This window comes from Manacus candei, unplaced genomic scaffold (genome assembly GCF_025592945.1).
Source record: "Manacus candei isolate 608988 ecotype Guabito, Panama unplaced genomic scaffold, ASM2559294v1 h1tg000005l, whole genome shotgun sequence".
Lineage (NCBI taxonomy): Eukaryota > Metazoa > Chordata > Aves > Passeriformes > Pipridae > Manacus > Manacus candei.
This window is the reverse complement of record NW_026138053.1, coordinates 15,881,056-15,896,964: the sequence shown is the minus strand read 5'-3', so window position 1 is coordinate 15,896,964 and position 15,909 is coordinate 15,881,056. Positions and strand designations below refer to the sequence as shown.

Genomic DNA, 15,909 nt, shown 5'->3' with positions numbered 1-15,909 from the left:
GTTCCTAATGGAATTAAATACTGGACATTAGGATGCCTAATAAGCTAAATAATTTGCTTAAATCCAATTTGGATGCTGTCCTAGTTATTTTAGAAGCAGTAATCAACATGTTGGATATTGACATTGCTCTATGAAGAAAAGGTTAATGCCATAAAAATTATGTATCCTAAGATAGTTGTATCTTTTTAGCAATTGTCCACTCCATTTCCCAAAGGTTAATTTTTTTGCTAGCTTAGTGAGAATATGATTCTCCAGCTCTTATATTTTGTACTCAGGTTTCCTACTGATTTTAATTTCTATAAATCAGCAGAATTCTTATGTGAGGGAGGGGAGGAAAAACCAAACACTAATAATATTTTAACGTCTCTCTATTTCTGAGCTAGTTGTACTGCATTTACAGGTTTACCACATAGCAGTCACTTCAAAGGAAGTGAGCCTTATATGCTTCTAAAAATGATAGTTTCTGGCAATATGAGAAGTGTAAAAACTGCATGATGCTTTAAGGCCATAAAAGTAGTCTGTAGGCAGTCATAACAGAAAAGAGATATGAACCTTAGTTCTGGTAGGTGTCAATTAATCTTGTCCTAAAATGAATCCAGAAGGTATTTCATATTCCTTGGTTCTGTCACAGTGATTCAGCCTTCTTTACCTCTTTACCACCTGCCAGGCCTATGAAGAGCCAGGCTGCCTCTGCATAATCAGATCTCTTCATGCTGTCCTGCTGTCACATCTGTGTACTCACTGTCTGGACGAGTTGTTGAGCCGCTACCTTTTAATTCCTTTGCTCTGGCAGGAGCCTGCAGAATCCCCCACTTACTGCATTTTCCCACAAGAAACCTGTAATTTCAACTTCTGATGTTCTTGCCAACTTTATAAATGTACCATTGCACAAATCTGTCACTCCCCACCTTTCCTTTTCTAATAATTTTTTCCCACATGATCACTTGCCACTTCTTTCTTTTAGTACAGTCCGTTGCCTGTAGTTAAGCTGGCCAGCTGGATGAATAAGGCATTGAATGAGTAAGAATTTTCAGAAGCAGTGATCAAAGTAAAGAGTTGTGTATTAACCAAACAAGCATATATTTTATTACATAATAATTTGACAGTGTCCCCTATTATCTTAGTGACAGTCATATTATAACCAAATAAATTTCTTATTCTTTAGTCTAGCAATTTGTTAAACACAGAATATTTTTAAATGAGAAGCAATCTCAAGTAAGTTAATTTAGCAGAGCTTAAAAGCCTTGGTTATTAATAATTCGTGGTGCCAAGTTACCACAAAGAATCTTCAAAATCTGGTTTATTTATTATTTTATTATTACCCTAGCTCTTCAGTTTTCCAGCTGCTACTTTCAGTTCAGGCTTCACTTCTCAAAGTAGCAAAGGCTGTTGCTATGTCTCCCAGAAGTGAGTTTTCGATGTTTAAGTTCCTTCCTTGCTGCCTTCATGAATCTCCTGCTAATCCTTGACAGTATAGTTTTTGCCTGAAAGGTAATTGTGATAAGAAATGATGACAAACTCAAAGGTGTAGTCTCTCAGATTATTTTTTAAAAGACAATCCTGTAACAGGTTTTATGTAGTGCCTTATTAAAGCATAAATATAAATATATATATAGTATTGTCCCTTTAGAAAGGGGAAAATTAAGAGATATCTTTGTTGCTACCAGTGTAGGTAACTGAATGGGAAATTTCACTTTGTATCAATGCACCAATTTAGAGGAAAGATGATTTTATTTTTAGATATGAATTACCATGAATTACAATAATTGCAGTGAATTACCATTAGAATGGATTATAACCATTAAGACTAAAGACAGCAAATCTCTGGGCTGGAGTAAATCAAATGCAATTCACAGAATCAGAGAAAATTTTAGGTTCAGAACAGGGCTGACTTCACTTTTAGGTCAGATTCCTCAGAGCCGTGTAAGTGAAGTTTTGAATATATCTCCAAGGGTAGAGATACCTTGATAGGAGGAAACTATCTGAATAATGATTGATGGAGATGGATGCTTCCTGCAACAATTGTTTTGTAGGAATACAGTCATTTGGAGAAACACACATACTTCAGTGTGAGCAGGCCTAATGCCTTAAAACAAAGGTTGTCTTTTTAGTCCTACTCTGAGCTTAGCCTTGTAGCCAAAATGGATAGTATAAAGGCAGTGTTCTGCAGAAGGTGGGGGCTTCCCAAAGTGCAGAGGCATCTGTCCTGCGGCGGGCATGGAAAGTGCAACTTTATGAAACAAACCAGTGTAGGAAATTCCTGTGAGGTGTGTCCTCACTGGTCTGGTGTCATTCATGGCAGTATCCTGGGGCTGTACAAATGCTTTGTGTCTTTGTAGCTGACTACCTTTTGTCACTTAAATTTTCTTCTTTCCTGAGTTTTCTGCCTTTGCTGCAACCTCATGAAAAATAGAATTTTTCAGAGAAGAGATGTGTGTGAGCATGAATGTCTTGGTGACAAAGAGAAATGTGTGATACAAGTATTCCTTGTAGCTCTGTGGATCGTGAATGCCGAGGGCTACACCGGGGTACTGAGGAGCTGGGTCTGGATGATGAGTATTATGAAATTGACTTTTTAAAGTCCATTTTTAATATTTAAAATTTTCAAAATGATCTAAGAAAATAATGAGCTCTACCTGTACCTTTCTTGAACGATTACCTGGTAGCAATGGATACTGTTTGTAATTCTGTTTGCTAAATTCTGTGGGCTTGTTTTTCTTTTCTCCATTGAACCACTGCTAAAGGTATCCTAAACTTGCTCTTTCTATGCTTTTCATTGTAAGCTTGTGAAGCAATGGATAATATCCAATTTGGGAATGGGGTTTCAGGTGTAATGCTAATGAGAAATGTCTGGTATAATTTGTAAGAACATAAGTAGTTCTACTGCACTACTGTGTGTGAGCTGACCCAGCAGAAACTGCTACAGAGGAAGTATTGGATTCCTGCCAGGATGAGCTGCATACATTAACTACAACCAGAGCTGGAAGTATGCAGTGATTTTGGTGCATAATTTATTTCGTTAGCCTATTTGTCTTTCCCTTTTGATAGAAAGTTAGTAAGCGGGTAAATTTAATCTTATGTACAGATTTGTAATTGAAAGTGGAGTCCTGTTTACCTTACCTGTTTGTGATACAATTGCTAAGGGTCAAGCTTGGTTAAGGTAAGAGATAACTCTGCAAGTTTTACTACTCAGCTGCCCCTGAATTGAGGAATCATCAGAATGACAGGGAGACCTCACAGTTCCGTGCAGAGTCCCATGCCAAAGTCTCATTTCTTTACACACTTCTGGGACAGTTTTACATTTCCCCTCCTCAATATCTCAGGATATTTTATTCCCTAGTCATGGAATTAGCAAAAGATAATGATGCTAAGTACACAGAGATAAAAAGTAGTCAAACTTCTGTTAAGTGTGGAATTTAAAAATGAGAGGGTGGCTTCATCCAGGCAGAGACCAGCAACCCTGGCCACTAAAACAGCTGTCCTGCAAGTAGACTAGAAATGATTTTTCACACAAGCTTTCCTGCAAATGAAAAGGTCTCATTCAGTTAAAACTGAAGTTTATCTCCATCCCTCTGGTAACTTCAGCTGTTGTTCAGAGATCCTTGAGCAATGTGTCTATAGTGTCTGTAAAAGCACTGGGCACTGCTAGGGTCCAGTTCCTAAAGGCAGCTAAACTGGGGCTTGGGGGTGACAGAATAAGGAAAGGTGGCTTGATGGGCTCATCATTTCCTTCCTTCATTTTTCTGGGGTTTCAGATTGATGAAAGTTTTATATTGATAACATAGAACCTTGAGGAGTGGGCAATCATTTACTTTAGGCATATCCCCTTAATGACTATACAGAATCTTTAGCCAATAAATTATTTTAATTAGTCTCACTATTTGTAATAAAAAGGTACAAAAGAGAATGCCAATTACAATGCAGAAAACTGCCATATTCAAATGACTGAAAATAATTCAGTAACATGTAAAGAGAGTTTTAGAATTGGTCTGTAAAACCTTCATGCATTGTAAAATGTCTGAATTTTGGATTATGTACAAAATTGGCTGTATGGGTACATACAGTGTCCTACACAAGGTAGGTTTGAGTGATTATTTTTTTTCCCACTTGACTACTGCACCATGAATAGGCAAGTGCTCTGCTTATGTCAGCTACTGTTTAGTAATCTGCTGCATCAATCTTTCAAGGTATCATTGATTACCTTGGAAAGGGGGTTTCTTTCATCAAAAGAAATTGTAAGAATTCTGTGTGAATGAGAGAAGTAATTTATTCCAACATTCCGAGGTTAGTCATATGATTTCTTTTGAGCCAGTTATGCCAAAGATTGCCACGTTTACAGTCTGTATAGCATTGCAATTACCAAAAATGTGTCTATCAATGAAAATAACTTCATAGGTGTGGTAGTAATTTTCTAAGTGGTAGGCTTTTTCCTAAGTTTTTCTTAGGTAAGATTAAATAATCATTATTTGAGCTTTCAAGTACCAGTGTTTCATGTCATTTTCCATTGACAAAACTGTGTCTGTATTTTTTTATTATGACAGTATAGTGGTAGATATGCTAATGTGGGCTTTAATTGTCAGGAACTACAGGCCTTAGGCACATGGTGTCCCTCTGGCGTCCCAAGTTTTTGTTATAACCTATGAAGAACATGTATACAATAATACTTCTTAATTTGAATACAGTAAGCAGTTTTAAGAAGATTAAGTGTATTATTGATGTAAACACTGACTAGTCAACTAATGTGCTGTGACTGCTACTCATTATATCAAACTCAATCATTTCATTGTTGCCTTGTCCTCCTCCTCATTTATTTCATCTCCATCTGCTCACTCTCTCATATACTTGCACTGCACCGTAGAGGTGCCCAAGCTTACTGGGGCAAAATGTTGTCTTCTATGGAAAGGGGGTCCAGGTCTATGTAATACTGCAATACAAATACAATATTAATGCTTATGCTGCTACCAATTTGACATTTTTTCCCCTCTGACTCTTGGAAAGTATAATTCCTATTTTAGAGCTAGTTTATTTGTGTTTAAGTGAAACTTAAAATTGATCACATCTCACTAGAGCCCTTTAAAAGAAGGGTGCTAGTCTAAGCTAGTCATCAAAGCTTGTGTCATTGTATCATTGTATCACTGCAAGTGGTATCATCAGAGGCTGGTATTTCTTAAGATGTAATGAATGACATTTTAGAAGATGATTCATCCTGCCCTAATGTAGTAGAGCTTAGTCACCTAATGGAGTTGTCTCTCTCTGTGAACTACTACTAAGACCATATGAAAAGCTTATATTTGGTGCATAACTTGTTTGAATCCTACTGCAAGTGTTCAGGGCAGGCCCCCATTTCTGATTCTCTGCTGATTCTGTTCCAACTGCTAGGAAACTATTTTTATCTTGCGTTATGATGGTCCTACAAACATAAATTTTAGCAGTAAATGTCCTGGGCTTTAGGACTTATATTACTGTGTATTGTTGAACAATTTAATTAATCAATTAGAATATCCTTTTAGTTATCTCTTAACAATATCTAGTTGATTCTGTCTCTTCCCTACTAATGTGCCATCAACACAGATCCAATATTCCTCTCAGAAATGGCTGGGTTAGTGTAGTAATGCAGAGATGTAACAGGGAAACAGTCAGGGGGCTTCCAGCTGCTGACACTCAGATAAAGCATGAAAGAGGTAAACAGAAAGATAAAAACAGTGGGATGATTTGATACCAATTCTTATTTTCTTCCAATTGAGATAGTTATGTTGGGTTGGCTCTGTTTCTTTACTGCCATTTGACATAGCAGTGTTTTATAATTAGAAAATCCTATAAGAGGTGGTGATATAAGCCCATGAAAGGTTAGTGAATTTGGTTTGGAATTGGAAATATCTTCCTGTAATGCAGGTCATGATTTCAAAGTATTGCAAAACAGTGTATCTTATTGTGTCTGCTGTACATTGTGTCTCCTGAGCTGGAATTTCACTTAAAATTAGGTAGCAAATGATGAGACCAAGATAAATCTATGATGACTATCAAGGGAACTCCTGCTCTGAGTTCAGTGGCACTATTCCCAAGGAAGTTAATTTCAAAACAAGTCTGTCTGTTATATGAGTTTCAGCTGATAATTTTACAAATAGCCTTCTGAAACAAAAATTGTTGGTTCTTGGCTTTTCTCTGCCATTCTGCTGTCTTTGCATATTGCTGTGGTTGCAGAATATATTTAGTGGGTTGCGTTAGTCACTGGGGATTGTGTTCTTATGCTTCTATTTGTTTGATTTAATACATGTTTGCATATTCAACTGTGCAGTCAATAAACATCATGCTCTTTTATAATAAAAGGCTATCTTTGGTTTTACTTGATCAGCTAAATACATATTCATGCAGGCAAATCACTGGTGTGCAGGCCATGCTTGTAAAGTCCATCTGCAAAAACGGGAATGTGGTTATGAGTATTAAAATATAGCAATGTTTGGTATTAGTGTCTGTTTTTGTAATATTCCAAGCATCTTGTGGAGCTTGGACCTGTCTCACCTATGAATTCCTACCCTTCATTATCATACCAAATAGTAGGCTATATATTACAACAGTCGACCTCTGTGAAGAGAACAGTAGCAAGCATCAAGTGCATGTGTGTTTTTCAACTAGTGCAAGTCAGACAGAAGCTAATCCAGATTTTAACTTTATTAGCTGCAATAAACCAAGCCTTTTAGATTTATTCTAAGGAAAAAAAGATCTTTTAAATAGGAGAAGAGGAAGAAGGGGCTGAGAAAGGTTGACAGTGCGAGAGCATATCTTACCTGTATAAAAGTAAATACACAGTTCATCATTATTTTCCAGAAACAGTCAAAAATTTAGAGAGCTTTCAAAGAAAAAATAATCATTGAAGTTTTTAGATACCTTCTGCTTTAAAGTTTTGTAGTTGTCGAGCCCCTTGCTATTTAATAAGGAGTTAGTTATAGAGATTCTTTCCAAAATCCTTTAGAGATTTTGATAGTAGCTTCAAAACTGTTTTGTAAAAACAAGACTATTTATGTCCTCTAATTCCTACAAGCAGTATCTCCATTGTTATATCTATAAGCAGAAGTTGGTTTGTAATAGCCAAATACAGGACTATTTTATTAGCTGGTTTCTGGAAAAAGGTTGATTTTCCCCAATGGCAATTTTTGAAAGAAATATGCCACCAGCATTTCTCTGGGGCATCCACTCAAACAGAACTGAAGAGCTGAGTCTCGTGCTTATTGCAGTCCTGCTGGTCTTTGGATCAGACCTTATATCCTAACAATGAAGGTGCCTGTATGCAATTTCCAGGGTTAAGATTTTTATATGTATGGTAATGGGTATTGGACTGCTCTAAAGTAATGGGGAATATAAACTTTGTGCTAGGCAGAATTCACCACAAGATGTCTCATGTCTCACTGAAAAATCTGTAAAGGTAGGGAGCTATCCAGCTAAGTCTGGTGAGAGCAATGCGAATGACATGATTTAGATTCTTCTGGAAAGTGTGTTAAGAACACATAAAAATAGACTGGATGTGGAATCCAGGCATGAAAAGTGTGTTCTTCAAGGGCTGATTAAAAATAAATGCATGGAGACTAACATCACTGAATATGGACAACATTTTCTAGAAGGGGGAGGAAAATGAACAGTTAAAGCCAAAGTAGAATACTAGGAGAATGATTACACATTATAAAACGGAGCAATCAAATCTCATTTGTTTGTTTTAACGGCCTTTGCTATCTAAGATAAGTGGACTTTTTATGGCTAAGGTGTCCATTTAAAGACTGTTTCACATCCTTATAATATTTGGGTTGCGCTGTGTATGTTTAAGTAACTTTTTTATCTTTTTAGCTGTTGGCTTTGGGAATCCGAACTAGAGCCCACATATGGATGACTGGGCCTTGGGCACAGTCATCTATTCTAAATTGTATGGGTGTGTGATATGTATGTATTTTTAAGTAGAATTCTTTTGTGTTTGTATCTGTATGATTTCTCCCAGCACCAGAGCAGACTCTCCTCTTACTCTAGGATGTTAATTGGGTGAGGATAGCTTCATGGCCAGCTACAAATTTCTTTATAGCCTTTAAATGAAATCTTTGAGTATTAACTGCTTTCATGGGTATCCATATACAAAAGGGTATGTATTTCCATTCCTGGTTTTGGAAGGCTTGGGAAGTGAGGGTGGGTAGTTGTGGGACTGTGGGAAACTTCTGTTGTCAGTAACGAGCCAGAAGCACAAGTTGATCATAAAAATCAAATGTTGTATTTCATATACCTCATGATCCAAACAAGTAGTTATGCTCAGGATTAGTCTTATGCATTAACAGGCTTTTTAATATAAGCACATATAATAAAGTTGTTGGGTTGCTTTTTTTTAAAGGCATCTATTTTTGAAGTATATGATGGACTCTGTTGCTAATATATAATTACAAAGTATGTCCAAAACTGCTTACATAAAAATGTCTGGCAAACCACAGAGCAAAAAATTAAGACTTATTTTCTTGCAAAATCACAGAGTCACAGAATCACACACAGTACATGCGGGTGTTTAAAAAAAGGCTGGACACGGCACTTAGTGCCATGGTCTAGTTGACATGGTGGTGTTCGGTCATAGGTTGCACTCGATGATCTCAGAGGTCTTTTCCAACCTAACTGATTCTGTGATTCCATGTTGAGACCTTTACCACTCCGGCGAACAGTGGCGATGCCTTTGCCTCCCGGCCCCGTCCGAGCTGCGGCTGTTGGCCGTGTCGAGGCCGCTTCCCGGCGCCTCTGTGCCGCGTGCGGGCCGGGCCGGCAAACACCTGCGGGAGCTGCTCTGCCCGTGCACCCCGTCGTACAGGTCTGAGTGGGTGTAGAGAGGGACCCAGCTGCCCCCGCCCCGTAGGAGGGGTTCCCTTGCTAATCACGGCCGAGCCGTCCCGGGGCCGGGGAACTCCCAGATTGATCCCCCCCGCCCCGCTCCTTCCCGCCGGGTCCGGGTCCGGCGCGGCTGCCGCTCCGCGGGCGGGGCGGGGCGGAGCCGCCCCCCGTCGCCGCCGCGCTCCGCCCGCCGCCCGCACGAGCCGCGGCCGCGCTGGAGCCGGTGCCGGAGCGGCGGCCGGGCCCCGCCTGCCCTGCCCTGGCCGCGCTCCCCGCCGGGCCGACCGCGCTCCCGGCCGCCGCTGAGCCGCCCCCGCCCGCGGTGGATGCCGGCGGGGAGCGGGCGGAGCGCGCCGCCGGGGAGCGGGGCTGCCGCGGCCGCCGGAGCCCACGTACATGCGAGTGCCCCCTCCGCTCACCAGCATGCTTTACTTCCAGATGGTGATCATGGCAGGGACCGTGATGCTGGCTTATTACTTCGAATACACGGACACCTTCACCGTCAACGTGCAAGGCTTCTTCTGCTACGAAGGCGCGTACCGAAAGCCCTACCCGGGCCCGGAGGACCGCAGCGCCGTGCCGCCGGTGCTGCTCTACTCGCTGACCGCAGGAGTGCCCGTGCTGGTGGTAAGCAGGGCCGCCCGCGCCCCCACTCTGGCGACTTGTTGGGCTGGACTGGACCGGGCCGGGGCGGGCCGCGGGTCCGGCCGGAGCGGCGCCGCCGGCGGGGTGTGCCCGGCGGGCGGGGACCCTCCGCGCTCCCGGGGCTGCGGTCCCCAGCCCCTGCCCCACCGCTGCCCACCCGCGCCCCTGAAGTTTATTTTTAGCTCCGGTTTATGTAACTGCCAGTGCTTCTATTACCAGCCCCGTGCTACTCCTTTTGGTAAAAATAATCTGTTATTTTTCGAAACGCCTGTCGGTTGAAGGTATGTGGGCAACCTGAGGGAAACTCGCTTTTCAGCAACCTCTTACTGATGTGTCATCCGGTACTAATGAGGAAAACCCTCTGTCAGTTTTGGTTTTTGAAAGTAACTGATATATGCAAGGAACAGGGAGCAGTTCTACTTGTTTTAGTTGTCTCCATATGTCACAGTTACTGATGTGTGTGCATACGAAACCTGTGTGTCTCTAATTGAACGTGATCTTCTATCAATCAGTTCTAAACAGGTGTGTCTAAAAAGGGATTTATTTCATTGATTTTTCTTTGCATTTCCTTTTTTTTTTGAAAACAGCTAAAAGGGAAAATCAGTGATATGTCTTCCGTTCAAGCTGTTGTGGGTATCATTGTGTTGTCAGATAAGGAGGGCATTAGCATTATTTAGTGATCCCTGACCATACTGTGGAGCAAAGAGTGAGAGGGGAATATTTAACCATTGGAGGTGGATCATATATAGACTCACCAGGTGCATGCATAGTTACACATAAAGTCCTTGTAAAGAGTTTATTTTGATCAACCATAAGCATTAGAATAATAAAAAAATACAATAAGAAGAGGCTTTTTAAGATAGTAATTATTTGTTTCACAGATTATATTTTCAGGAAAATATGAAAAACCTAGGAAGATAAAAAGCTTCATCATGGTGATGCTATGGTAATCCCAGACACAATTTCTTATTGTAGCACCATGAGGTCTCAGATGGTATCCAACATAAAACCTTTTAGAGGATCAGCCTTAGTATTTGAGACTTTGTTCAGTTTTTTTGTTTGGTTGGGGGTTTTTTGCTAGGGATTGAACCTCATCATTTGGCAAAACAGGTCATGTAGTCTTTTGGTTTTGTTGTTCTTTTGATTTTACTGTCAAGTACTTTGCCATTATATTGTCCTGTTTCTTTGCTCTTTTGAACCCCCAAATGCTGTTGAGATTTGAAAGGGAGGAGATTTTTTACTGGTTGCTGGTGATGTTTTCATTTTGTTGGCCTGGGATATTTGTTTTGCTTTTAATTCTATTTCCTTTGTTTGGCTCAGGAAGTTATAAAGATTATGTCAGATTTATGTTGAGCATCAGTTTTTCCTAATATGTGTCAGAAAAATGGTTTGATAGTTTCCATTCATTTCCTAGGTGCTAGATGATTAGATGAGAAATCACCATGACATTTTGGGTTGGCAGTCTTATAATTAGCCTTGCTAAAAAGCTAATAATAGTATTTAATGATACTTAACTGTGCTTCCTTTCCCAGTTACCAGTCTTTTGGGCAAATGACATGCTTTGGGATGTCAGGGCATGGAAAACCACATTCTAGGTGCCTGTGTTGCACTTTCAAAAAAAAATATTTTTATTTAATTATATTACATGGAGAATTCAGCTCCTGGGAATTTCATGACTTCAACAGCATTAAGTCTAATAATTAATTTTATTAAATGAAGGCAACATTTTTCAGTCTTTGGACAGAATTCTGTTCTGATTTGCCTTGGGCAACCCTCCTGGATTTTAGTGTTTACACGGGATGACACTTTTTCAGTTGTGCAGAATATGCACATTGTCTTTGCTTGTTCTTTTCATTGAAAGAAGTGGTGAAGGTAGTATTTCTTCACCAAAGAAACTTGTATGTTTTCAGCTGTGGTTGAAGTTTCTTCCCAAGATTTCAGAGATTAATTAGATTGCCTTCTATTTAATTTGTTTCTTGTCTATGACAGTTTGTACATACGTGTTCTGTAGTTTTTTTCTTTAAATGAAATATAAAAATGAATAATTTAACAAAGCTAAATTTCTGTCAGTAAAGATAAAAATGTAGACCAGTGAAGAAAATGGATTTCTACACATGCAATTGTACTATTCTTTTTTAAAATCATTATTGTCCTCAAATACAGCATACTAAATACCATGATTTATGAGTTTTTAAAAAAATCATTTTTGCTGTTTCTGGAGTTTTGAGATAGAGCAACAAAGTCTTTACCTTGGTGTTTGCAGCAGCCGAGTTTTTTTGAGGCATGGGACTTGTGAATTGGAGCCATAGAGTGCTTCAAGGTAAGCCTGGTTCTCTTCAAGTGACTCAATTAATGGCTTCATTGCATGGAGTTTTAATGAAGTTGCTCAGAAGTCAGATGAGTTTTCCCAATGACTTTCCTCTTTCCACATGCCTGCTATTAGAAAAGTGGAAAAGTAAAGCATCAGTAGCTGTATGTGTCTTGATAAGCAGCTCATCAGCAGTGGGTCTCCTGGGGCTGTGAGGCCGTCACATGGGTGCTCATCCAAAACTCCAGTGTTACATCAGAGATGCTGTAGCAGATCTCAGTGTCAAGCCATGAGGTTGAGCTGTCTGGTCACAGGGCAGCAACATGCATATGCTGAGCTGTGAATATCAAGCTGTGTCCTTTGACAAGGATGTATTGTGAGCCCTGCGCTAATCATGGGAACTTTCAGGTTAGTCTTCAAAGTGCTACTTCCTGTTAGTGCATTTGTGCAGCGTTAGTACAGCATTGCTGCCATGCCTGAGTCCATCTGCTTCCCCGTTCCCATCTGCCCCCATGCTATCCAAGGACGGATGCAGCTGGCTGTCAAGGCACAGGTGCTCAGGAGTCTGATCTGGGAAAATGTAGTCCCAAGGCAGAAGCAGACTGCTAGCTCTACTGCAGTGTTTGGCTTGCAGGTGCTCTAGCATAGGAGGGGGAAACTGTCTGAAGGAAGGAGGTTTTGTACTCTGCACTTGGTGCTTACTGGAAGTGTATATCTACAGCCTTTGGTCAAGTAATTACAATGTATTTACCAAGCATTTGGTCAGCCTGGAATTGGTCGGGCAGCTGGACTAGCTTTTGTGTAGGTTTCATGAAATAAAGCAGGGTACAGTAGAATGTTGGTTTTGTGTGGGTTATCTCTAAAGGGTGTATGCACCGTTTCTTATCTGTCAAATCTGTAGTTTTTGAGTTCTTCCACTGGAGAATTTTGAGGGCCCAAAAGATTGGGTTTGTTTTTTAAAAAAAGTCTGAAAACAACTGCAGTTTAACATAAAGTATATGACCCAGTCTGATATAAGACTTTTATTTGTTGAAGGTCTCCTAAGTCATACTTTTATGCACAAGCAAAGTAATGCCTTGAGTAGATGTGTTTGCATAAGGAGCATTAGGCACACTATCAGTAAAATGTGGCTGAGGTGGAAATTGCAATCAGAAGAATGGAAAAGCCGTAAGTCTGAGATTCTAGGAGGGAAGGATGAGACTTGGGCAGAGGCAGTGCCCCTGTGGGCTCCCCTCCTCCCTTCCTCCTGTTTGTCTTTGTTACTTAGGGTTGAAACAGTACTGCTGGCTCTGTGCTCCCGTGCTTTTACTGTCCATAGCAGTAATATCCTAAAATCTCTGGTATACTGGGAAATTCGCAATACAAGGTTTGTTTTTTTCTTTTTTTCCTTTTTTTTTTCCCCCTAATTTTTATCTTTAAGTCAAATGTGGAGGTGACAGGAAATAGAATCTTGAGTCTATTCAAATATGTAATAAGCATAAAACTGCTAGCTGAGAGCTCAATGCTATTTAAGCCATTTCCCAAAGTGCCAGTTCTTGCTCAGTGGGCTGGTTGCTTTTTTAAACTTCTGACAGATGTAGCTTGGGAAATACACGTCAGTCTAATCCTTTAGCTTCCAGTAGAATTGATTTGTAGAATGGTGAGGCTAGTGTCTCATGTTTTCAGAATCAATAGAATGATCAGTTCTGCATTATTTCTTTCTGGTAGAGCTGCATAATTTTGACCTCTTTAAAATACTAATAACTGCACTCAAGGATTCTTGTTGATTCTGCATGCTAATGTGGATTATTTAAAATATCAAAGCTGTTGAGGCAATAGATGGTATAAAACTCAATATATTGGACCTAAGATGTATGCTGACTGTCATATAAAAGCCAGGAGGAGATAATGACACATTTTCATTAAGATATGTAAACAGTTTTGTTATGCAGATGTTGTTTGTTTTTTATTTTGAAGTAACAAATGGATGACTGCAGTGCTTATTCATAAAATATGCACTTCTGTTTGCCTCAGTGAATTCCTACCATATTCATATTTTTCTCTGTAAACTAATTAAGAGTAATTTGTTTTAGGATAATCCTTTTAATATTATCACTGAAAAAATATCTGCCATTTAGATGTTAACTATTGTATTCTCTTTCTTTTTAGTAGACTGGAGGAATCTTTAGATTTACATCCTTTCCTTGTTTGGGATGTGCCAAAAATCAGGCATTCTGCCTTCAGCTTAGCTTTAATTAGTAACTTTTTCCATTCTTTTGAGGAAGAAATTTTGAATCCTGGCAAAAAAAGACTGTAAAGTGAGATGCAATTTCACTGGTTTTGTATCAAATTTATTGTACCCTGATGCTTAAGAAAAACAGGATCATTCTGTGAAAATTGAAAAAGAGAAGCTGCTTTTTGAAGGATCAGCAAAGACTTCATAAGTCTCCTTTCTTCTTCAATGTCTTTGCTGATCTTTTAATACTTCCACGTCCACATAGCTCAAGAGTAGTTGAATATACAGAGCCCTGAAGGAGATGCACCACTTTATTCCAGCACATAGATCTAGCTGATGTGATTGGGCATGCTCCCTTCTCAGTCTTTCTTTCTGAACCTCTTGGTCTCTATTTTCCTTCTCATATCTGTGATTCTGTGTGCTGTGGCATGAGGGACTAATCAGATTTTATCAGGCTGAGTTCTCAAAATGCTCTTGACGGAGAAGCTTTTAGTTAACCTGTAGTTCACTGAAACTATTCTACTAGTATATAACTTAGTGCTGTACATGAAAATGGGTTCTAGATTGTGATCCATTTCAGGGACATCAAAATACTGTTACCTGTTTGTTATAACTCAAGGAAAAGCACAATCTAGAATTAAAGTTCCGAAAAAAAAATATTTCTGAAAATGTTCTCTGTGAATTTGCTGTGCCAGGAATCTGTACATTTACCTCATACCTGAGATGTTTCTTTATTCCTCACCTTAGTCACAAAAATCCCAGTATCTTCACAAATGTTTCTTCAACCTGTTTTAGGCTGACTGTTTTTCTACTTCATGGTTGATACCAAGTCGCTTTTGCTTCTATGGACACTTCGATAGTTTGGAAAGAAACCAAAGCACAGGGGCATTCCACTTTTGTGAGACTCCCATCTGGAGTACTGCATCCAGCTCTTGGCTACCCAACATAGGAATCACATGGACCTACTAGAGTGATTCCAGAGGAGGGTCACAAAGAAGATCAGAGGGCTGGAATGCCTCTGCTATGAAGACAGGCTGAGAGAGGTGGGCTTGTTCAGGCTGGAGAAGAGAAGACCCTGGGGAGACCTTATAGCCCCTTCCAGTACATAAAGAGCCGAGAAGAGCTGAAGAGGGACTTTTTACAAGGGCACGTGGTGATAGAATAGGGGAAGAATGGCTTTAAATGAAAGGAGGTAGATTTAGATTAGGCATTAGGAAGAAATTCTTTTCTATGAGGGTGGTGAGACAGTGGAACAGGTTACCCAGAGACTCTGTGAATGCCCCATCCCTGGAATTGTTCAAGGCCAGGTTGGATGAGCAACCAGGCTTTGAGCAACCTAGTTGCAAGGCGTAGGAACTAGATGATCTTTAATGGTCTCTTCCAACCAAGGCCATTCTATGGTTCCATGAATCGAATAGACTTTTCTCCTGATCTGCTGCTTGAAGGAGAAGTGGCCTCTGTGCATCCTGAAGGAGACTAAAAGTATTTTGTCATTTCTGCCAGAAACAAATCAAGGAAGCTTGATAAATAATGCAAGGATGAGCAGTTGCCAGCAGCTCTGTGTTACAGGGCAAAAAATCCTAAGTGTATGTAGCAAGGTAGTCAAGTTTTCATCTTTACAACTTCTAGAGCAAGTTGGAGGAATCGCCCAGCAAGGTGTACAGTCTATCCTAGCGTTCTTTTCTGGAAACGGTGAATTTTTTTGTGCTAGGTAGCTGCAGTATTTGAACATCTCCTGGTGCTTTTGATATGATAATGCTGATACAACAGAAGATTACAGTTTTACACCCAGAGAAATATGAATTGGGTAGACTAAGCAGCCTCTGAAGTCAAATGGAAATGGTTTTATTTGTGTGAGACACTCTTTAGCTTCTTGATATATAACCTATTTCAA

At 40.0% G+C, this 15,909-nt stretch overlaps 1 protein-coding gene across 6 annotated transcripts in view; it reads left to right on the top strand.

Moving 5' to 3' along the window:
- The window catches only part of PLPPR5 (phospholipid phosphatase related 5), a 161,331-nt gene that overhangs the window by 52,736 nt on the left and 92,686 nt on the right, over positions 1–15,909 (top strand). For 4 of the 6 annotated variants that reach the window (XR_007907156.1, XR_007907153.1, XM_051803673.1 and 1 more), the window contains exon 3: positions 9,286–9,474. Coding sequence is in view for 4 of the 6 variants with exons in the window: in XM_051803673.1 (XP_051659633.1) it covers positions 9,286–9,474 (189 nt within the window). In the remaining 2 variants the exon portion in view is untranslated. Of the gene's footprint in view, positions 1–9,084; positions 9,475–15,909 lie in introns of those variants that run through there. The other 2 variants (XM_051803655.1, XM_051803688.1) reach the window with 2 other exon arrangements.